The 24,017-nt window shown below is 39.8% G+C and overlaps 1 protein-coding gene and 1 long non-coding RNA gene across 3 annotated transcripts; both read left to right on the top strand.

Moving 5' to 3' along the window:
* Window positions 1–5,954: 5,954 nt before the first annotated feature.
* On the top strand, window positions 5,955–20,959 carry LOC130376071 (soluble scavenger receptor cysteine-rich domain-containing protein SSC5D-like). 2 transcript variants are annotated; one of them, XM_056583285.1, is made up of 16 exons: window positions 5,955–6,082; window positions 6,284–6,432; window positions 6,710–6,783; window positions 6,900–7,039; window positions 7,157–7,629; window positions 7,784–7,948; window positions 8,569–8,653; window positions 9,246–10,622; window positions 11,123–12,814; window positions 13,959–14,092; window positions 16,075–16,127; window positions 16,326–16,465; window positions 16,587–17,623; window positions 17,797–17,961; window positions 18,435–18,519; window positions 19,671–20,959. In XM_056583285.1, the coding sequence occupies exons 1-7, from the start codon at window positions 6,019–6,021 to the stop codon at window positions 8,617–8,619; spliced, it is 1,116 nt and encodes a 371-aa protein (XP_056439260.1). In that variant the 5' UTR covers window positions 5,955–6,018; the 3' UTR covers window positions 8,620–8,653; window positions 9,246–10,622; window positions 11,123–12,814; window positions 13,959–14,092; window positions 16,075–16,127; window positions 16,326–16,465; window positions 16,587–17,623; window positions 17,797–17,961; window positions 18,435–18,519; window positions 19,671–20,959. The 2 variants fall into 2 exon arrangements, with proteins under 2 accessions (XP_056439260.1, XP_056439259.1); XM_056583284.1 differs by lacking the exons at window positions 5,955–6,082; window positions 6,284–6,432; window positions 6,710–6,783; window positions 6,900–7,039 and having other exon boundaries at window positions 7,302–7,629.
* Window positions 20,960–21,785: 826 nt separating this feature from the next.
* LOC130376073 (uncharacterized) lies at window positions 21,786–22,848 on the top strand. The gene is made up of 4 exons (XR_008893938.1): window positions 21,786–21,804; window positions 22,112–22,185; window positions 22,385–22,524; window positions 22,648–22,848. It is a non-coding gene; the product is annotated as an uncharacterized LOC130376073 (long non-coding RNA).
* The last annotated feature ends 1,169 nt before the right edge of the window (window positions 22,849–24,017 follow it).

Genomic DNA, 24,017 nt, shown 5'->3' with positions numbered 1-24,017 from the left:
TCCTGCTAAAGCCCCATGTCCATGATAAGCTGGGAAGGAGCCCAGCGTCAGAGGTCTGTCTGTCAAGGAGACCCATAAATGGGCGCTAGGTCTGGGGGAACACTCTAGTCATGCGCCCTCTAATCCAATCAAACGCACATACGCTGAACTAATTTAGGACCTTCCCACTTGAACACCCACTCTGTGAAGTTAAGTGTGCTGAGCAGATTTCAACCATGGGGAATTGTATATTGCTCCCTGTTGTCATGTTGGTATACTGTATCTGACTTCTGTATGTCATGCTTTAAAACCTACAGCAGAGAGCTCCAGTAAAGAGTGGAACCATACTTTTTAAATCAATGGTTAATTCTATGACATGTGTGCTTATTGACCGACCTACTTGTATTGCACCGGTTCAGCGCTCTCCCAGCTGTGTGAAGACGACAGCAATAAAACACTTGACTCTCAAGTTTCTGACTGGAGAAACAAAATGATTGCCATTCCTTCTAATTTCACTGGTACATGCTACAGTTGAAGATATAATCGGTATTACAATGCATTTTGATCATATTTCTAGGGCGAACGGAATTAGATAAGTGCTGCAAGCACCGCTCAACTATTGTTCTTCTTAATAATTATTATTCTCTATTCCCAATACTTTAGCACTCTATTCTTCCAAAATCTTTCTTGCCAGATAATCCATTCCAATTTTTTTTCGTTTTTATTTGCTTGGAATCGTGCGCTACTACTTAATTTATATTCAAATAATTTATAGTTTTTGAAATATCCAACTTTCAAAACCTTTAATTTTATGATGGAAGTAATTGGGATGACAGGGAAGCCGTCTGCCTATTCTCTGAGAATTCAACTACTTTAGACTTCGCAATTTGTTCAATTATCAACTGTTAAACTTTGTTCCAACATTTAACAAATCAACATTCTTGTATCTTCAAATATATATAAATAGAATTTCGATATTTGTAAATTTTTCAGAATCAGCAATTTAATTTTAAGGCTGTTTAAATATTTTCAGTCTTATTGACTTCTGGTGAAGTTGCTATCACAGAAGCTAACCATTTCGGACGTTGCGGAGCCTAACGTCAATATTTAGCTAAGAAACACAATGTAGAGCTTAAACGGTTACGGTATTTCCTGTTACACTCGCACTAAAATGATTAATCGTTAAATATCAGGCGTTTGTGTGTTGCGACTCCTGGTTCTATCGCTAGAGGCTAAGTGCTTGCTATATACCCGGTGTACTTCCGGGAGAAGCTAAATGCTAAAAAAATAAAAACAAATTATCTTGAGTTTGTGTCCAACATGCTAATTGCATCACTTCCTGTCGGGCTAAGACCCCCATTTTGATAAGTATATAGTTGAGTTTATTTTATGATGACATTAATGCATCAAAAACCTTAAAAGTGGTATACTTTTGTCCTTAATAACTTGCTACTAGGGATGGGCACGAGTAGTAAATTCCAAACTCGAGTGATCGAAGGAATTCCTCGAGGATCAATCGAGTACTCGTTTAATCAAATCTATTTTTAGAATGCAACGCATCTGCAGCAGGAATAGGCCTAATGATGAACGGCAATATTACCAACCAAACATGTAATGCTTATTCTCCATCAAAACAGTCAGAGTTATCAGAGTATTCATTATTTATTTTTGCAAACGTTCAAAACACATTTTCCTTACAAAAATAAATATGCGACTCACAATTTAAATCACGTCGAACCAAGGCCTGTAACGGTTTAAAAAAAGCAAAAACGAAACAAGTAGCCTATCCATTGCAAATAATTTAAAGCTGCAAATAAAACGGCAGCAAATGGACTATGGACGTACACAGCGTTGTGATCTTCTCTACACGGCCGGGATTACCGCTGCGTCTTGCGGCGGTGAAAATAGCCGACACACTTGGTTGCTGCGGGTCTGCTTTCCCGAACTCACCGTTGTGTTTCAGGAGCGTATGTTGCCGCATAGTACTTGTAGTACTCTGATAGCTAGATTTCGCTTGGCGTATTTTACATTTCACCTCATGATCTCCTATTTCTTTAAAGTATATAAATTCTTAGCTGCGCTTTGCTTTAACCGCCATCTCTTAAGTTTTTTAATTCTGGTGTGCCTGCACACGGCAAGGCACGCGCCACACAGACATTTGATACTATTTCATTTGCTTTGTGCCCACGGCATGCGTTAGTGACGCCGCACAGAAAATTGATACATTTGCTTCAGAAAACTTTGTTTGTGTGTGTATATGCAAACTCGAGTTTGCCTGTCCACCAACCGAGTTCATTTGTAACGAGGAGTACTCGAGTAATCGATTCCTCACACCATCCCTACTTGCTACACAATATGTTGTGAAAAATGAACCTTTGGAATGGAGTTTTTGGCTCAAATGAGTCTGGAATGTATTGACAAACAACCAATCTTAACATAGATCAAGAGTGGTGGTTATATAAGATCACCACTTAGATTTGTGTACAGGATGAAGAGAAGGAACAGCAGAAGACAGCATATTTATATATTAGTATTGAATAACTGTGGGGGAGAGCCGGGTCGATTGAAACACTTTTCAGTTTAACGTCTTTTTCAAAGATGATGTTACGCATACAAATAATTTCATCGTGTGAACAACAACTCACATAGCCTGGTCCTACCAGACCATCGTACTTCAATTCATTTGTACAGAAGGTTTGGAACTGCTCAATTGACAAACGTTCACTCACTTGGAGGCGGGTGTCTGTAGAAGTTTTAAAATGATTGGATCTGCCCAGTGCCACTCTGGATCTGCCATAACCAATCGCATAGCGTTTGGTCGTGACGTATGCCATGCGACGGGACCGGCTCCTTCACCACTAACGGAGCCAGCTGGAAAATCAAACTTTCCCGAACCCGCTGGGGAGAAGCGCCACAACATCATGGCCACCAACAATACTCAGCAAAACTTGTTCTTGCTCCGGGTTTAATTGATCGATTTTCGGCAGCGATCCCACAACAGACCGAATAGCTTCTCTCGTATCCTTCTCCATTGAATTCCTTTGACAACTGAAACTGGCGGGCGACCTAGACGTCATCGTTCTCAGCCACTCCCTCTGTTCGCTGATTGGACCGCCAGAAATCTGGTTTCCATGGAACGCATTCATATTAAGCAGACCCAGACGTACTGAAGTGAAATGAAAATTGAGCGGAAGTAGGTAGGTGGGCGGTGCCAGGCTACAACTCACATGTGTATTATCTTAGTTACATGTGGTATTTAATACATATGTTGGATGATCGCGCTGTTTTTTTTAACTTTGAACGTAATTTGACATTTGTTTCAACCGCCCTGCCTAGTCGGGACGTTTGAAACAGCATATTTTAAACAGAAACTATTGACCTTACTCTTGTTTTTATGCAACATACCGGACAACATACTAGTGTTCTCATCATTGCTAAAATTTCACATAATTTCTCGTAATATAAATAGGTAAAAAAATATTTTTGTCCTGTGGGTAATTGTAAAATGTGGGTAAAGATGCACATTTAGATCAAAACTCACCTTTCTTCTTTTATACCAGTTGGACGACTACATTTTCATTTGATTAACTTATTTCCCAGTCCTAAGCCTTGTTTAGGGATACATAGTTGAACATCCTTTTATTTATTTTAAGCAAACTGGTTACGTGCGGGACGTTTGAAACAAGTGTTTCAATCATCCCGACAGCGACTACTTGCACTCAAACCTTTTCTGCCTCTTAACTTCAAAACTCTGACATTGCACACTTAAGGACAGGTTTAAGTACTAATTCATCTGTTGTGTTGTCAAATTATTATGCCATGAAACAAAAAAGACAACTGTTTATTACAAAAAAACGACCGCACAGAAGATTCTACTTGCCGCACTCCAAAACTGGTTCACGGGGATAACATTTGAACGGTATGACGTCATTACACAAAATTTCCCAGGGTTGGTCAGTCTTGCATGCTGAACGTAGTGATGAAATTTGATGTCAAAGACTTTGGTGGTTTGAGGGAATCGCTGTGTTTCAATCGCCTCGTGTTTCAATCGACCCGGCTCTCCCCTACTTCTCGTTGAGCAAACAATTGTACCCTTGAAATCTATGAAATTACAGGGGACAATTAGAATACCCCCATTAAATATAAATGTCGGTTAATTATTGTCTGCAGATTTTTAAGTCAGGGCTCTGACTTAATCTGAAATTAGTATCCTTTATTAATCTCCTCAGGTTTTAGAATGTTTTGCTTCTATTCCAAGTTAAAAGGTCTATCAAATGCCAGGCTTTCTTGCCAATTTCATTAGCAGCCAAGAGCAAGTTCTGGATTGGCTTTGTCTTATGTATCCTTCTGCATGTCTTTCCTATTGTTTGCAGGACTGTTCGCAACACTGTTACATTTGTATCCTTTAACAAAGAAGTGGGGCATTCTTATTGGACATTCACAACGTGGATTAGTGTGTTATGAGTTTACATTTGAACATCACATTCTTCCAGATTTTGGACTTTCAGGTAATTTAGTTCTCGGAAATCTGTAACGCAAACAAATTTATTTAGCTTATATATATATATTCATTTTGAAAGTAAGCCAAGCCAAAAAAAGTCTGGGCACCCCTGAGGCTTGAATCAGACACTGCACACTCTGAACTAAGTTTAAGATAATTTATTCAGACCCGACAGTCTCTCCGTCCGTGGGAGTTAGCTGCCTGACGGTCCTACACGTAAGGTTGAGTCTCCACACATGATCACGAACACCATATACCATTGGTTACTCCTCCTTTGGTACCTCCTTGGATCCGTCTCCGCATGCTGCTCTTCCCCACTCTCCATGCAGATGCCTCAGATGCTGGTTCCTTATCAAAAGCGATTCCTGCTTTGCAACTGGAACCCTCCCTTATACAAAGTTGTTATTCAGCCTTGGAAGTTGTTATCAGTTACCACACTTAGTCTCAGCACAACCTCTTTGTCTTGAAGTAGCCTTTCAAACATTGCTGGAGAAAATGGTCCTTCTAATGCCTGACTATTCTATGAATTTAGAACTCCTTACCGATCTACGTTAACCTTGAAGCATGGCGAAAATAAAAAATCACCCGTAAATATGATGACTTATATGACTTATATATTGCTAGATATTGCTATTGCATAACTTTTACTACCTGATTGATTCAACTTATAAAAGTACATAAAAATACATTCTTAGCAACGGGTTAAAAGTAATCTGTTTATCCCTGTAGTAGAAGTAGGATAAGGTCTCACAAGAGGTCAAGAATAGACCTTATCATCTCGTGGTCCTGTTGGTCAGCTGGGTGGGTCACAATGCCCTGGTACGTTTCTTGAGTCCCAATGTCGGCGCATAGCCCTGGTGAAGAGCATCAGCTGAAGTATAACTTGTACTCATGTTTTGTCATTAACAACACAACAAACTGTGCAAAGATTTTTTGAAGTTGTGCAACAATATTTGTCTTCAATTTCTTTTTTTCCAACCAAAGCCCTGTAGAATGTTTTAATGGTCTGTTAGAGAACATAGAAACAGCACAAATTTGTACATCAACATGGTCAGGGATGGAACATGGCTCCATTTTTCATATTGACATGGCTTGAAATTGTTTCACATGGTTGTCTTTGAACAATTTAATTGTAATGAGATTAGGTCAACATGATATATGTATAGTAATGTGTCGAAAAGGCTTTGCAATATCTGCAAATTCAACAGCGGGACAAAAGGTGGCTGCAGTGTAAGCATATTCATTGTTTGACTTTTTTTTTAAAGTCTAGATTAGATAAAACACAATGGGAATCAAGTCCCATGGCAATAATGTTAACCAAATCCAGCCCACAGTCAATAATTTGATTAAAGATAACGCAAACATACCTAAGAAAAACGATATAGAATCACTGTCACTAGTTTCAAGGCCCACCCTCTTGGCCAAGCCCATTGACAAAACTAGAGGATAAAATCTTTGAATGAAAACACTCGATCGCATATCAAGCAGTCTGACGGGATTTATTTTTAACTGGCAATATTTGACCGGCTTTTTAGAAGATGGGTCAACCATCGAGATGGGTGTGGGTGGTCCTGCTATGCCTTACCATTTCTTCAACTCCAGGTGAGAATTTGTTTAAAATATTTTACAATAAATAGTGATAGGAGCGACACCTGGGTTCCCACAATGACACAGTGTCTTTCGTTCTTGTCAAAAGTGCTTCCATGGAATGCATTGTTTTGTAAAACCCAACAGAAACCTAACTCATGTGGAAATGTAACTTCATTCTATGATATGATAACATCTCACAATCAAACCCCTCAGGTTCATCTGCAGATTCAGTAGACCCTGCCACATTAATCACTACGTCTGTGGCTTTGGCAATCGAGATCACCAATGTGGGCTTCAATGCCTCCCTTCAGAATAGGGAATCAGAGTACTCCAAGATGTTGGATGTAGAAGTGGAGACGCTGGTAAAGCCTCTAACAACAACAACAACACAGTTCCTAGATATCAGGACAAAAAATAAACAAATCCATTTTGTAAAAGATACTAGGTAGATATTTAGAGTCAATTCCAGAAAAAATGCATTAGCTATTGTTCTACACAGCTTTTGAAACTCAGACCACAGTGTGACATTTATTTGAACAGAATGGTTTGAATTAGCATACATACCTTAATTTGTCACATTTTTGTTCCAAACAACAAGGTAGATAATTTAATCAGAGCAACTATTGGTGCGCATTACAGCTTGATGGCATTTACAAATGTGAAGCATGCCCAACTAAACTCTTCTACGAAGGTGTTGAATGCATAAACTACAGGTATTGTACTCTTACATTTATGTTATTGTCTGGGTATGCTAGATTTGTGTTTTGCTTTGGTTTTATGTTGGTATTTATTTACTATTAGTTGTATTTATTATTTTTGTACTTCACAGCCATGGACTGATAGCTAACGCGTCTATAATCTTCAACACAACTTCCATCGACCCGAGTATTGTCCGTGCATTGTTTACAATATATTTAGCAGAAGCCCTACCGCAGACAAGCCTCAATGTGAACGAGGAATACACAAGCGGTACAACCTTTATTTTCACATATTTGTTCGTCAACATCCATATATTTTTCAAATCACTACAGTTGTATCCGTGTTCAGTGTTCAATTACCTTCTCTGTTCTTTCTATTTTGCTCAAGATTCAATGCCAGTCATATTGGATGAAGATGTGTGCAAGAAAACTACTACAACTCCTGAGCCAACTACAACTCCTAAGAAAATTACCTCTCCTAAGCCAACTTCAACTCCTAAGCCATCTTCAAATACTGCCCCCCCTCCCCCTCCCACCCCTCCTCCCACTCCTTCAACTCCTGAGCCAACTTCAACTCCTTCAACTCCTCAGCCTCCTCCCACCCCTGAGCCAACTTCAATTCCTGAGCCTACAAAGACCACTGGCCTTATCATGACCCCTGACCCTTCCAAAACCCCCGACCCTACAAATGCCCCTGACCCTACAGTGACCTCTGATCCGACCCGTAGCGGAGGAACATCTGGCCCTTCCAGTGGTGGAGGAAACCGTGACGATAGAGATTGGGTGCCCGGATGGGGCATTGCACTCCTGGTGTTAGCTGCAGCCATCCTGTTGCTTCTCATCATCCTTTTCATCCTTTTGGTTAGTAATGCATAGAAGTATGTATTTTTTAGTTTTGATACGTATTTTCGTCCTGGTTATGGCTTGTAATCAAACCTTAGGTGAGAAAGCCACATTGAACACTCCAGGAAGCAATGCATAAGCCTTTGTTTAAATTTCTTTGACCTATTTTCAGTGTATTCGCTTTTGCCGTAAGCGCCCATCAGAGGACCCCATGGGGAAGAACCCTGACCCATACTATGATGAAAACAAGATGCATCCTCAGGAAACGGTGCCTGTATACTATCCATCAGCACCGACAACAGCGCCCTCAAGTCCAATGCAGACAGAGATGGTTGTTGTAAGTAAGATTTGTGTTGCTATTCCTAGATTGTCATTATAATGAGTAGTTGCTGCTCGCTTAAGAGACCTAGAGTTAGGCCCCATCCACACATATTATTTTTTGTTGTGAAAAAGCTGAAGTGTTGTGCGTTCGGACCGACTGTCCAGACGGATCCGGCGTTTTCGGTGCACGAAAACACACTTTTTTTTAAACCAGCTCCCAGGGGGAAAAAGAGAAAACAAGCCTATTCATTTTCGTGAACTTAGGCTACAATACACAATTCCAACTTCGGCAACGAATAGTTATTTTAGCAATTAATTTGTCTGTAGTTCATTTGTTTTAAGATTCACTTTTCACAAAGAGATGACTGAAATCGTTCAAATATCTTAACTTTTTCCTTGATTTAACCCACTCAAAAGAGTAAGTTGTTCAACGCTTGGTTGAAAATGGCATGCCAGTGGCCATCATTAACCTTATGATCTACACCTGTGTTCACTAAACTACACTTCTTCAATAAAGTCTAGAGTTTCTCTGTGCAGTTTATACATTACAGAGCCCAGTGAACACCAATGTTATACATAACCTATAGATATCTTTGAACTGGCTTTATGTGATCATCTCCGATTGTCTTTCAACAGGGTGACACACCCAAAAAGAATCGGACAGGCTTCTATGCTTTGAATCCTTGACATGAAGGCAAATTAGTATGTTTTGCGGCATCAGGTAAAAAAATTTAACACTTCGTTCCGTTCGTGTATGTTGTCCTATTAATTTACTGAATTGATTTTAAAGTTTTGTTCTCTCCATTGCTCACCGTCAGTCCGACTTCACAAAAAGATTTGCACCGGTCCAACTTTACTGCATGTCCTTAGCTTTTTGAGTTTTCCCAGCATGCAGCAGTGCTCTGTTTAATATAAAGTAGCAGAAGGGGATGGTTCCCCTTTAGGTAACATTTTTCAAGCAACAAATTAAAATGGTCAACAAGCATATTGATTGATGTCACCATTCAATGGTTGATCTGATGTTGATTAACAGTAATGAATGAGTCGTTGCACGTTATTATTAATACAGTTCAGTCTACAGTTTATTCAAAAGTTATCAAATTAAAATAGAGGAATTTTTAATAACAAAGATGGCTGCCTTACATAGTGTACCTTTTGTGTGAATCTATGTCTACACTCTCCCAAAGCATTTGTTGAAATTCCATGCTCCTACATTCATAACCCTTGATAATTAATAAAGTATTAGTGTTATGTAATAATAGTTGGTATTAAATCACTGTTTGTACTAATTAACGCTCTATTTGTACTTTCAGGCACACAAAAGATGACTAATGAAACCTATGAAAAACAAGAGAATAGAAGGCCTTTGTACCGTCAATTAATGCATCATCTGAATTATATTTTTATGAATAATATTTATTACAGTACTTACATTACTGTTTCTTACACTATTTACATCAAGAACTTTATTTATAGGGAACATATAAGTTGTAATCATTGTATCATATTACAATTCATCAGCAATTCATTCGTTATTTTGTTAAGTGTTTTCTGCTAAAGCCCCATGTCCATTATAAGCTTCGTCAAGGTGTCCGATAAATGGGTGTAGCTAGTTATGGCGGGACACTCTAGTCATGCGCACCCGGCGGTCAATTTAGGACCTTCCAAATGAAACACCAACGCTGTAAAGTGAAAGATTCCATATCATGCTTTTTTAGGGTTAATCATTGCATTTGGGGGTACTAGTATGATAGGGTTACATGCCTGTATGTTAGAGATACCCCTTATTACTATCACTGTTAATTTCTGCAAAACCAATTTCAGTGTCTTTCAAAAACGGTCTGATTTGTATCACGCCACATTAAGGCCCCCGTTCCGAGTAGGCCAGGCTTCTATGATTGGTCAAACTTTGAATTCACGTCCCCAAGAAGTTTTTAACATTGTGGGTAGCCGGGAGGCGCGTCTTCTGCACTTCAGCACCGAACAAATTTTAAAATGAAGTAGTTCAGTTAAACGTTCATAATTCAAAAATTTGAACTAAGTTCACAGTTCCAAACAATGAACTAGTCCATAGTTCTTTTTTTGAATATGTTGCTGCGAGCTATTATTTTTTTCCTGTATTTTGAACATTGAGCCCACTTTGTGGTTTGTCTAGGATGAAATAGAGTGGTTGAATCAAGCATCGTAGTTTGATTCAACCACTCTATGGGATTCGGGACGGTCTATACTTTCAACATAAAGTGTATTTATATTTTTTAATTCGTCCCAGCCTTTACACCACTGACACTATAGGGTCGATAGCATACAACCACATTTTCTGATTACAGTTTAATGTAACAGTAAGCTGACAACACCGCAACTGCAAATTAACCACAAGGAGATAACCATGGCAACCGGTCAAACAAATGTTCTCATTCTGCGCGCGCATCCGCCGTGTTGATAAACAAATAACCCCCCATTGAACGAAGTTAAACCGAGTGCGCGTGCCGTTCACAGACACCAGAATGAACGAGTTCACAGTAACGTTCATCAGGCAGTAATACAGTACGTTCAGTTCACGTTCGCCGAAAATATGAACGAGTTCATGAACTATCGTTCAATGAACGCGTTCAGGCACAACACTGACCATGAGTGACTGGGGAGGTGGGGGATTTGCAGTTGTTGACTGAAATGAATTGGCGTCTGCAGAGGTTACGTACAAGCCTGCGCATGCGCATTAAATACAAAGACGCTTACGACTACTGGACCAAACCGCAGTGTTGCCAACTTAGCGATTTTGTCGCTATATTTAGCTACTTTTCAGACCCCTTTGGCGACTTTTTTTCAAAACAGCGACAAGCGACAAATCTAGCTTCTTTTTCAGCTGCTATTGGTGACTTTTGGCGACTTTTTGAGGTGAAAGCACTAGCCTTGACCAGAGTGACGATGACTCACTGGTTCTGTGCGCTAGGACAGTCTGTCTGTGTCTGGAGGGAGGTCTGGAGTTGGTCTAACTCTGCCATTTACATTGTTAATATATATTGTATATTGTGTGGCGGCAGTAGCTCAGGTGGTAGAGCGGGTTGGCTGATAATCTGAAGGTTGTTGGTTCGATCCCCGGCTTCACCAAGCAGTGTATCGAGGTGTCTTTGGCAAAGCACCTAATCCTGACTGATGTCGCGATGTGATGTCGAATCCAGACAGAAGCGAGAGATAGGAAATTAACCAGGTGAGAGCGGTGCCAGTGATGCCAAGTGAGGACTGAAGGCAGGAGATGAGGATGGAGTGGTTGATTGTATTCAAGGCGGCGCTGTGGTCAAGGAGGATGAGGATGGAGAGGGAGCCAGAGTCAGTAGATAGGAGAATGTCATTTGTGACCTTTAAAAGAGCTGTTTCTGTGCTGTGTCTGGAGCGGAAGCCGGATTGGAAGGGTTAGAGCAACCAAATGGATAATTGTGCTTGTCCTTGAGGGACGCTTTCAAAGGCTACATACCCAGTGTTGATAAAATGTGGTATTCTTTAATGCCCTGTTTCATTGCAAACAGACCCTAGGTGTTGAGTTTGAATCAAATTTTCCTAGACACCGAGGTAACATGCTAATCGCATCACATCCTATCGGGCTACGACCCCCATGTTGAGAATTGTTGCAGTCTTATGAATAGTTTTTTTTATTGATTGTAATCATGCATCAGATACTTAAAAAGGGATTTTCTTTTGTCATTTATAAAATTACGCAAAATTAACCTTTGGAATGGACTTTTTGGCTCATATGGGGCTTTTTGGATGCATTGACAAGCAACCCAAAGGTCAAGTGTGGAGTTTATCCAAGATCACCACTCTAACCCCTGTACAGGATAAAGAGAAGGAATAGTAGAAGGGAGCATATTCATGAATTAGTATAATATAACTGTACTTCTTGTTGAGCAAACAATCGTACCTTTGAAAACCATGGAATTACAGATGACAATTATATTTCCCCCATGTAGGTTCATTATTGTCTGCAGATAATTATACCTGGTGGCCATGTTTGTTAGTTGGGTGGGTCACAATGCCGTGTTACGTTTCTTTAGTCCGGTGCACAGCCCTGGTGAAGAGAATCAGTTGAAGTTTAACTTGTAGTCATGTTTTGTAACACCACAACCAACTGTTCAACGATTTGTTGAAACTTTTGTCACTTTTGTTACAATATTTGTCTTCCATTGTTGTTTTTTCTGCCAACTCCTGCCCAAGCTCTGTAGACTGTTTCTATGGTCTTTCAGATAACAGAGGAACACTACTTTGTACATTAACATGGTGAGGGATGGAACCGGGCTCCTTTCCTCACATTGAAATGACTTGATATTGCTCACATTGTTGTCTCTGAACAACTCACTGTATTTGTAATTATATTAGGTCAACATGATATTTGTATGTTAATACATCAAAGAAGGCTTTGCCTATAATTGTAATTTCAACAACGGGGCAAAAGGTTCTTGCAGTGTCAGCATGTTCATTGTTTTAAGTTGTTTTTTTTAACTCTAGATTAGATAAAAACACAATGGGAATCCAGTCCCATGGTAATGATGTTAACAAATCCAGCCCACAGTCAATAATCAGGTCATAGATGACGCAAACATACTTCATTAATATCTGTGACTAAAAATCAATATAAAATAGGTGTCACCAGTTGCAAGGCCCACCCTCTTGGCCAAGCCCATGGACAAAATTCGAGGATAAAATCATTGAATGGAAACACTCAACAACATTTGATCAAATATTGTCACATATCAAGCACGGTTCCATTCCCTGGTCTGACTGGATTTATTTTTAACTGGCAATATTTCACTGGCTTTCTACAAGATGGCTCAACTATCGAGATGGGTGTGGGGGGTCCTTCTGTGCCTTACCATTTCTACAACTCCAGGTGAGAACTTGTTTAAATATAAACTGACTTAACTGGCTTAACCGTTGTGATATGAAACGTCTTTATTCATCTTAAAATCAAATACAAATATAACCAAGTCATTATAAAATATTTTACAATGAGGTTACTCCAGAACAATTTATGGTAGTCCAATTATATTACATCCTAGCAAAGGGAAAACAATGATATTATGTTGGGTTGGCAAAGTTCTTCTATTTATTTATAGTCTTCCGACTATAACCCCAAACAGTAGACCCTTTTTTTGCAGAGGTAGGCTGTATTCTCTCATGAAACCATAGTTTTGTTATCTTACGACAAACACAGGAGCTCCTCATAACACAGTATGGCTCTGTTCCGTAGATGTACCAGGGCATGAGGCAGTACACCAAACTAGTGAAGCCAAACGTAATCAGTCGTAGCCCAAGTACTGTTCCAATTCAAAGTTTGCATTAAGTCAAGTACAGTAGAACGACCCGGAAAGTGTTCTTGATGTGTTCTTAAACTGGCCATTCCAACGAGGATGCCTCGGAGGTGACTTGTGTGGTCTTGGGACTGTTTAATATCCAAGAATGGATTTTGCAGAGTAGTATCAGAGTGTATACATAAAGATGCCTATGTTTTAAAATATTAATATGTAAGCTATAATAATAGGCTATGTAGGAACATTTAAAAAATGGAACAAAATGTAGGCCTATTCATTCAAAATATTGACATACTATTTTAAAATGAAAGAGGCTGGTGTTTTGTTTTATATATCTATATATTTGTTCATATTGTTCAGTAGTATATGTCTAATGAGGCCGTAGCACAGTTAACAGACAAGCTAAGGTGGAGACGTCCTCCTGTCCTCTGAGGCTTGTACTTTCGAACTTTCCAAGTTCGACCTTCCAAGTCCGCAAGTCCTAACTTTATGTACTTGGTAATTAGAAACGGCGTAAGTCTACTAACAGTGTCCTGGTTCAAAAAAGGAGCATATCCATAAAATAGTGCTATGAACGATACCTTTGCTCGTCCTACAATGACACCTCTGGGAAAAGGTCTATCGGTTCTTGTAAAATGGAATGCATCACAACAGAAACATAACTCATGTGGAAATGTAACTTCATTCGATGATATGATAATATCTCACATTCAAACCCCTCAGGTTCATCGGCAGATTCGGTAGTCTCTACGAATTTTGCTTTGGCAATCGAGATCACCAATGAGCCCTTCAATGTCTCCCTGCTGAATCCTGAATCAGAATCCACCAAGATGTTGGATGCAGAAGTGGCAAAGCTGGTAAATCCTCTAACAACAACAACAACAACACAGTTCTGAGATATCAGGGTCTCGTTTCCCGATAACGATGGATCTGCGCTCGTACGTTCATTCTCACGATGGATCTTGCGAACCATCGTGAATTTCTTTGGAGCGTTTCCCGAAACTCCTCTTAACATGAACGCGCGTTAACTGCACTCTTGACGTTCGTATTATTGTAACTGTCCACTGACACGGTGCTGAAACGGGCTATGACGCAGGGGGAGACGCAGGAATGTCGCAGGAAAAAGGGGTTAAAAAGGGAAAATATCTCCCCATCAAGGCCAACAGCAGTGTAGCCTACAAAAAGAATAGACTACAATAATATGAATGCTTATGATATTAAAACACAATTGATTAGGCCTAGGCCGACATATGCCATATCAGTCCTAATCCTGAACACACTGTGGATACATTTTTTCACGGCATTCCCCCCCCTGAAATAATTCCATATTACAAAAATCCAAAATAGCTACAAAATAGCTACTACAATTATCTTAATGTGCTGATTTCTGAAACATACTTTGCGCAGCAATGAGAGCCGACTTTATCTGATTCCGCATAAGGTTTCATTGCTTGGCTCTCTAGTCTAGAATATTTTTATACATTAAAAATGCAGCGTTCCATTCATTCATTATTATTCGAACGCAGAGGCTAGGCATTGACACACGGCTATTGCTGACCCGATTAGGAGAGCTTGGTCTAGAACCTGCCCATATTGTTGGGCAGGGTGAAGTCGGCTACAGGTATTTTTACACTGCCGAGCCGGTTCGGTCGCAGCTTGGCATGCCCGGCAATTTCACCTTCTTATCTCAAGTTTCCTGTGTAAAACCGAGGGGGTCAAATCCCCCGTTCGTCATGGTGCAGGCTTTCTTGGTTCACTGGGGAAGGCCGGGCTGCGCACGGAGTCTCTGACCTCTTTAGAAAAATTTGTATTATTGCATACTCCCGAATGTTTTGATTTTTTTATGAATGAAGACACCCGCATGCAATAATGAGTTCACGCCTGAGTGTAGACTACAAACGCGATTAACTTTGGTCAGGGATGTTTGTTACTGTCTAGACAGGACCCAATAAAGAGTGAACTTCATCACAGCCTCACCAAAGCGCCTACCATGCTTAATGCAAACAATCGCAACATTGATCAATATGAGGACATTTTGACCACGATGGTTGAATTACAATCAGAGGGAGACAGCAAGTGCAGCTCGAAAGCGACCTCCCCCACAAGAGCAATGGAATCATTTGATTTTATCATATGCCTTGTGACGTGTTTGATCGGTACATTTCAGCTGCACATGTATTTTTGGAATTTTTAATTGCTGCAATAAATGATGTTGTTGTTGACTTCTAACATGTCTTTATCTTTGCTGTTTAAATCTAACAGTAGTCTATGAGTAATATATCGGCGGTAACCACTGTTTTTGTTTTTTTTGCTCAAGCTGGGCATTCCGTGGTATTGGATGTGTTTTAATAAAACGCATCCAATACACGGAATGTCCGCTGGTGACGCCACTGAGGCTATAGTAGGCTAACGATGCTCTTAGCATCCTACGAGTACCCCTGGAGTCCTCGTTAGCTAGGAGTGTTTTCACGACGTTCGTTACCAACTATGCTTTCGGGAAACGGTGTGAAAAGTGTACGATGCTCATACGACGCACTTCACGATCCACTTAGGCTAACGATGCTTTCGGGAAATGGGCCCAGGACAAATAAAATGTCAAAAACAAATAAACAATCTCATCCTATTCGTATGAAAAAAAAATACTCTAATAGCTATAAAAAATATAATCTATTGTTCTTCACAACAGCTTGTCAAACTCAGACAACAGTGTGACATTTAAAAGGGGGTATATTGAAACCATAATGGTTTGGACTAGCATATATGTTTCAACCGTCGCATTTTTGTTCCAAATGACATGGTAGCTTCATTTAATCAAAGCAACTATTCGTTCATCTTACAGCTTGACGGCATTTACAAGGAATCCTACGGAGGTGTTGAGTGCATAAAATACAGGTATTGTGACCCTCAATTATTATCCTTTGGTCTGGCTACCCTGGGTATGCTGGATTTATGTTTTGGTTTAGTTTTATGTTGGTATTTAATATTTATAGACAAAACATATGCAATTCCAAGAATTCATAAGTGTCCTATTGACTTTCATAATCAGTTCATGTTTGTTTTTAATTTGCTTGTTATTTTTATACTTCACAGCCATGGACTGATAGCTAACGCGTCTATCATCTTCAACACAACTTCAATCAACCCAGTTATCGTCCATTATTTATTTATGGAAAATATTGCAACAGCCCTACTCCAAACGAAACTCAGTGTGAACAAGACATACGCAAGCTGTATGACTTTTATTTGGACACAATTTTTTGTCAAAATCCATTTATTTTTTAAATCACTAGTTGTATACGTGTTCAGTGTTCAGTTTAATTACATTCTCGCTTCTTTCTATTTGTTCCCAAGCCTCGATGCCGGTCAAATTGGAAAAAGATGCATGCAAGAGAATGACTACAACTTCTGAGCCTCCTACAACTCCTGAGCTAACTACAACTCCTTCAACTCCTGAGCCAACTTCAACTCCTGAGCCTACTACAACTCCTGATTTAGCTACAACTCCTTCAACTCCTGAGCTATCTACAACTCCTTCAACTCCTGAGTCAACTTCAACTCCTGAGCCTACTACAACTCCTGATTTAGCTACAACTCCTTCAACTCCTGAGCTATCTACAACTCCTTCAACTCCTGAGTCAACTTCAACTCCTGAGCCTACTACAACTCCTGATTTAGCTACGACTCCTTCAACTCCTGAGCAAACTACAACTCCTTCAACTCCTGCACCAACTACAACCTCTGAGTCTAAAAAGACCACTGTCCTTTCCAACACCCTTGTCCATACCAATACCAATGACCCTACTAAAAGCGCTGATCATACCAATACCAATGACCCTACTAAGAGCCCTGATCATACCAATACCAATGACCCTACTAAGAGCCCTGATCATACCAATACCAATGACCCTACTAAGACCCCTGATCATACCAATACCAATGACCCTACTAAGAGCCCTGATCATAACAATACCAATGACCCTACTAAGACCCCTGATCATACCAATACCAATGACCCTACTAAGACCCCTGATCATACCAATACCAATGACCCTACTAAGAGCCCTGATCATACCAATACCAATGACCCTACTAAGAGCCCTGATCATACCAATACCAATGACCCTACTAAGAGCCCTGATCATACCCATAGCACTGACCCTACCAAGGTACCTCACCAGACCAATACCACTGACCCTACAAATAACCCTAACCCCACCGTGACCTCTGACCCAACCAATGGAGGAAGGAGGAACGGTGGAGGAACATCTGACCCTTCCAGTAGTGGAGGGAACCGTGATGATCGAGACTGGGTGCCCGGATGGGGCATTGCCCTGCTGGTGTTAGCTGCAGCCATCCTGTTGCTTCTCATCACCATTTTCATCCTTTTGGTTAGTAATCCAGAAAGAATATTTATTTTCTCATTTTTGTATTGTAGTCTGTTTATATGTCCTGGTTATGTCTGGTAATCCAGCATTAGGCGAGAAAGCAAGTAGATCAAATTGAACCCTCCAGGAAGCAATGCTTATAAGCCTTTGTTGAAATTACTTTGAACTATTTTCAGTGTGTTCACTATTGCCGTAAGCGCCCATCAGAGGACCCCATGGAGAAGAACCCTGACCCATACTATGAGCAGAACAAGATGCCTCCTCAGGAAACTGTGCCTGTACTCTATCCATCATTACCGACAGCAGCACCCTCAAATCCAATGCAGGCACAGATGATTGTCGTAAGTACGATTTGCGTTGCTATTCCTAGATTCAATTAGACAGAGTTAGTCTTACATAAAAGTCTTAACCAACTCCATCAGTGAACTGAGGCTACAATACACCATTCCATCTTCTAAAACAAAAAGTTATTTGAGCAATTAATTTGTCTGTAGTTCTTTTTTTGAAGATACACTGTTCACAAGAGATGACTGAAATCATTGAAATATCTTTACTTTTTTCTATCGATTTAACCCGATCAAAGGCTAACTTGTTGGAATTCAACTCTGGATTGATTAAGAAAATGACATGCCAGTGGCCATCATTAACCTTATGATTTACACCTGTGTTCACTAAACTGCACCTCTGCAATAAAGTCTAGAGATTCTCTTTGCACTTTGTATATATTACAGAGCCCAGTGACCACCAACGTTATACATAACCTATATATATATTTGAATTGGCTTTATGTATCGTCTCCAAATTTCTTCATTAGGATGACAAACCCAAAAAGAATCGGACAGGATTCTATGCTGTGAATCCTTGACATGAAGGCAAATGAGTGTGTTTTGCGGCATCAGGTAAAAAATATGTACCCGTCATTCATGTAGGTGGTATATTTTACTGAAATGATTTTAAAGTATTTCTTCTCTCTATAGCTGACCATTGGCCGAATTCACAAAAAGATTAGCCCCGGCAACTTTTCTGCATGTTCTTAGTGTTTAGAGTTTTCTCAACATGCAGCAGTGCTCTCTTTTAATATAAAGTAGCAGAGGGGGGGTTACCTTTAGGTAACGTTTTTCAAGTAATAAATCCAAATGGTTTCCATGCATGTTGATTGATGTCACCATTCAAATTCTGATCTGATGTTGATTAACAGAGTGCAGTGAGCCGTTGCACACGATCATTCATACAGTTCAGGCTGCGGTTTCTGCAAAAGTTATCAAATTAAAATAGAGGCCTGTTTAATAACAACAAAGATGGCTGCCTTACTAATGCCGCTTTTCCACTGCATGGTACCAGCTCGACACGACTCGACTCAGCTCGCATTTTTTGCGTTTCCACCGCGAAAACATGGTATCTGGTACCTGAAGTGGCTGCTTTTTCTAGTACCGCCTCGCTCTAGGTTCCAAGCGAGCTGAGCCGATGCTAAAAGGTGACGTCGGCAGATGGCCGGCCACTGATTGGCCAGAGAGTGTGACGAAGTCACGAGAGCGACATGGCAACCATGCTGGTAACAGCCATAGCAGCGCCGCAGCCAACATATTCCACTTCTTCAACATGCCAGCTAATAATACGAACACGAATACCATCGCATCGATGTTCTCCATTGTTGTTATGTGGGTTCTGTCCATGTGTGGGTTACATAGGTGTTGTTTGCGTCGCGTACAAAAATACGTCACGGCCCTTTCGCGCAGCCGACCCCGCCCACGTCCCGGAGGTACTATTTGCGGTGGAAAAGGACCCGCGCTGCTACCGTGTCGAGTCGTGTCGAGTCGTGTCGTGTCGAGTCGAGCTACATGTGCGGTGGAAAAGCGGCAATAGTGTACCTTTTGGTTAAATCTATCTGTATACTCTCCCAAAGCACTTACTTTTGTTTTATGTTCAATAAGTGTTGAAATTCCATGGTCAATTCAAATCCTTTGATAATTGTAATTAGTATTAGTGTTGTCATATAGTAATACTGATTATTAAATCACTATGTTTGTTCTAATTAACTCTCTATTTCCAGGCCCACAAAAGATGACGAAGAGAATAGGAGGCCTTTGTCTAAACCGTTGACGGATGCATCATCTGAATTTGATTTGTATGAATGCTATTCATTAAAGCATTACCCATTATTTTTGTAACACTATTTATATCAACAACTTTATTTATAGAGAATAAACACTACCATTCAAAAGTTTGGTGTTACTTAGAAATCTCCATATTTTTTTAAGAAAAACACAGTTTTTTTCAATGAAGATAAAATTAAATTAATAAGAAATACAGTCTAGATATTGTTAATGTGGTAAATTACTATTCTAGCTGGAAACGACAGCTCCTTAATGTAATATCTACATAGCTGTACACAGGCCCATTTCAAGCAACACCACTCCTGTGTTCTGGTATATTGTTTAGCTAATTGTGTTAAAAGCCTAATTGATGATTAGAAAACCTTTGTGCAATTGTGTTAGCAGAGCATGAAAACTATTGAATAAAAGTGTGAGTTTTCATGGAAAACATTAAATTGGCTAGGCGACCCCAGACTTTTGTAATCATGGTATTATATTGTAATTATCTTTCATATAACATATTACTCATTCATGTCATTTTGTTAATAGTTTCCTGCTATAGCCCCATGTCCATGATAAGATGGGAAGGAGCTCAGTGTCAGAGTTCTTTTTTATATGATTATATGATATAGATATAGAGCTCCAGGAGTCCACAAATGGCAACAATCCCTTTTCCTCCATGCTGTGGTTCAGTGTGACAGCTCATTGGTCAATGGGCAGCAGCTCATTTGTATTAAAGCTAAAGACACCTGAAACAGCGCCTTCTGAAGGGACTGAAACAGAGGGGAATAGCGGTGGGCAAGATTTCTTTTCCTGAAAGCCATTTCCAGCCCACAGCTTCAAAAACTTGTTTTCTGGAGCTCAAATACTATGTTTACTTATTGGGAAAACACCATAATATGTCTCCTTTAAAGCTTTTGTCACTTTTTCTATGTGCAACAATAATTTACTTCCATTATTGTTTTTTCAGCCAACTCCAACCAAAGCCCTGTAGACTGTATTTATGGTCTTTCAGATAACAGAGGAACACTTTGTACATCAACATGGTCAGGGATCGAACACAGCTCCTTTTTTCACTCACTTGATATTGCTTTACATTGTTGTCTCTGAACAAGTTGTTGTATTTGTAATAAGATAATTTCAACACAGTGTTGTATATGTATGTTAATGTACGAGTATATTTCGGGTATTGAGCAAAACAGAATTTACATGTATGACTATAAATTCAACATCGGGACAAAAGGTTGTTGCAGTGTCAGCATATTCATTGTTTCACTTTTTTTTTTAACTCTAGATTAGATAAAAACACAATCGGAATCAAGTCCCATTGGAATGATGGCAATTAAATCCAGCCTACAGTCAATAATCAGGTCATAGATTACAATATTGAATAGGTGTCACCAGCTTCAAGGCCCACCCTCTTTGCCAAGCCCATGGACCAAACTAGAGGATATAATCATTGAATGGAAACACACTACCTTTGAATATATATTGTCACGCATCAAGCACGGTTCCATTCCCTGGTCTGACCAGATTTCCTTCTAACTGGCAATATTTGACTGGCTTTCTACAAGATGGGTCAACCATCGAGATGGGTGTGGGGGGTCCTTCTGTGCCTTACCATTTCTACAACTCCAGGTGAGAATTTGTTTAAAATATCAAATAATTATGTTAGTTCAAATTATATTACATCTTAGTGATTGGAGAACATTGACTTCATGTTAGGTTGTCAAAATTCTTCTATTTATGTAAAGTGTCTTCAGACTATAACCTCAAAGAGTAGACCCTTTTTACAGAGGTAAGCAGTATTTGGGTCTATTGATTCTTTTAAAAGGTGCTCCCATCGAATGTATCGTGTTGAAACTCCAAACAGAAACCTAACTCATGTGGAAATGTAACTTAATTATATGATGCGATAATATCTCACACTCAAACCCCTCAGGTTCATCTGCAGATTCAGTAGACCCTGCCACATTTGACACTACAACTCTGGCTTTGGCAATCGAGATCACCAATGTGGGCTTCACTGCCTCCCTGCAGAATTGTCACTCAGAGTACTCCAAGTGGATGGATGCACAAGTGAAAATGCTGGTAAAGCCTCTAACAACCACACCATCGTTCTGAGATATCAGGAAAAATAAGATGTCAATATTAAATAAACAAATCCATTAAAAAAAAAAAAAAAAAAAAATTATACTGAGTAGATATTTAGAATTCCAGCAAAGATGTATTCACAATTGTTCTACACAGCTTGTCTACCTCAGACCACAGTGTGACATTTATAAGGGGGTACACTAGAAACAGAGTGGTTTGAACTGGCATACATACTTTCACATGTCATTTTTTGTTCCAAACGACAAGGTAGCTTAATTTAATCAACTATTGGTGCATCTTACAGCTTGACGGCGTTTACAAATGTGACGATTGCATTACAAAACTATTCTACGGAGGTGTTGGGTGCATAACCTACAGGTATTGTGACCCTCAAATATTATGTTTTTGTCTGGCTAGCTTGGGTATGCTGGATTTGTGTTTTGCTTTGGTTCTAATTTTATAGCTCATATTTATAGACAAATCAATACTTTTCAATTACAAAAATCGATCACTGTCATTTTGAATTTCATTTCCATTAAATGTTTTTAGATTTATTTATTATTTTTATACTTCACAGATCCGGACTGATAGCTACCGCGTCTATCATCTTCGAAACAGATGCAATCAACCCAAATATTGTCCGTGCACTCTTTGAGCAAAATATTGCAACAGCCCTACTCCAAACGAAACTCATTGTGAACAAGGAATACACAAGCAGTAAGACCTTTTTTTTTTACACAATCTTTTGTCGACAACATCCATATATTTTGCAAATCACTACAGCTGTATACGTGTTCAGTGTTTAATTACATTCTTACTTCTTTTTGTTTTGTTCTCAAGACTCGCTGCCGATCTTATTGGATAAAGATTTTTGCTAGAGAACAACTCCTGAGCCAACTACAACTCCTGAGCCAACTTCAACTAAATTTTGACAGTTTTGATTTAGTTATAATCATAGTCACAGGAAAAGTCAGCCTCCAATCAACTGTATCAATCATTAAAACAAAGTCCTCATCTTCAATCATTTTGTCTGGTTATCCTGTGTCTCCAATCCATTCTGCTATGGCGTCCTCATTGGTCTGTCACATGAAGCACTTAGAAGAGCTGGGATGCACTAGCTTTATTTGCACTCAGTGGCCCATCTTTGTTGGAGGTCTTCTGTATCTGTGAGGTAGAATAAGGGTGGGGGGGGGGACGGATTCAAGTTCAGATTTTTCATGTCTCTCATCCATTAGCGTCTCTCACTCATACATACACTCACAACCAGCTCTATACTACATTGCTGCTCCTTTCTCCCGTCATCATAACGTTACTGTATGTAAGAGTGGCTCTCTGTGGCGTGGCTTCCCTACTAAGTGGGGCTACGGCCCTATAGTTACATTAGTATTTTTTAACATTACTATTTAAAAAGTATTTCTTATGTCACAGGAACCACAGAGTGAATCCTGTGATTCTGTGCCCTGCTGTGGTGTCGACAGCACGGAGCTCCAGTAACGTTGCAGGACAGCAGTGGTTTCTTTCAGCTTGTATTGTATTTAAAATTTAACGAAAACACACCAGTTCGTGTTAGCTGATAAAATAACATTAAAAAATACATACACATAAAATACATAAAAAATAGTTTAAGTGTGCTTACCTTTGCTTGACTTTTGGGATGACTCGTCTGCAAGAGGCGCTTCAAGTTTGTGACGTTTTTACCGGTGTTTCTTGCTCCACACAGTGGAAGTGTCAATATATTTCATCATATTTTTTGTCATCATGATTTGATTTTTATTTAGTTATCTCTTTTTCGTCTGTGAAGATGACAACTGTGACGAAAAGTTATTTGTCATTGAAATTAACACTGCCTCAACTCCTGTGCCAACTTCAACCCCTGAGCCAACTTCAACCCCTGAGCCTCTTATAACTCCTGGGCCAACTACAACCCCTGCACCTACTTCAATCCCTAAGCCTACAAAGACCATTGACCTTACCAAGACCCCATACCCTAAAAATACTACTGACCTTACCAATACCCCTGACCCTACAGTGACCCCTGACCCTACCAAGACCCCTGACTCTACCGAGATCCCTGACCCTACAGTGACCTCTGACCCGTAGTGACGAAAATCTGGCTCTGTCAGTGGCCGGATGGGGCATTGCCCTTCTGATGTTAGCTGCAGCCATCCTGTTGCTTCTCATCATCCTTTCATCCTTTTGGACAGTAATCC

The sequence above is a fragment of the Gadus chalcogrammus genome, chromosome 22 (assembly GCF_026213295.1).
Source record: "Gadus chalcogrammus isolate NIFS_2021 chromosome 22, NIFS_Gcha_1.0, whole genome shotgun sequence".
NCBI lineage: Eukaryota > Metazoa > Chordata > Actinopteri > Gadiformes > Gadidae > Gadus > Gadus chalcogrammus.
This window is presented reverse-complemented; position numbering and strand designations above follow the sequence as displayed.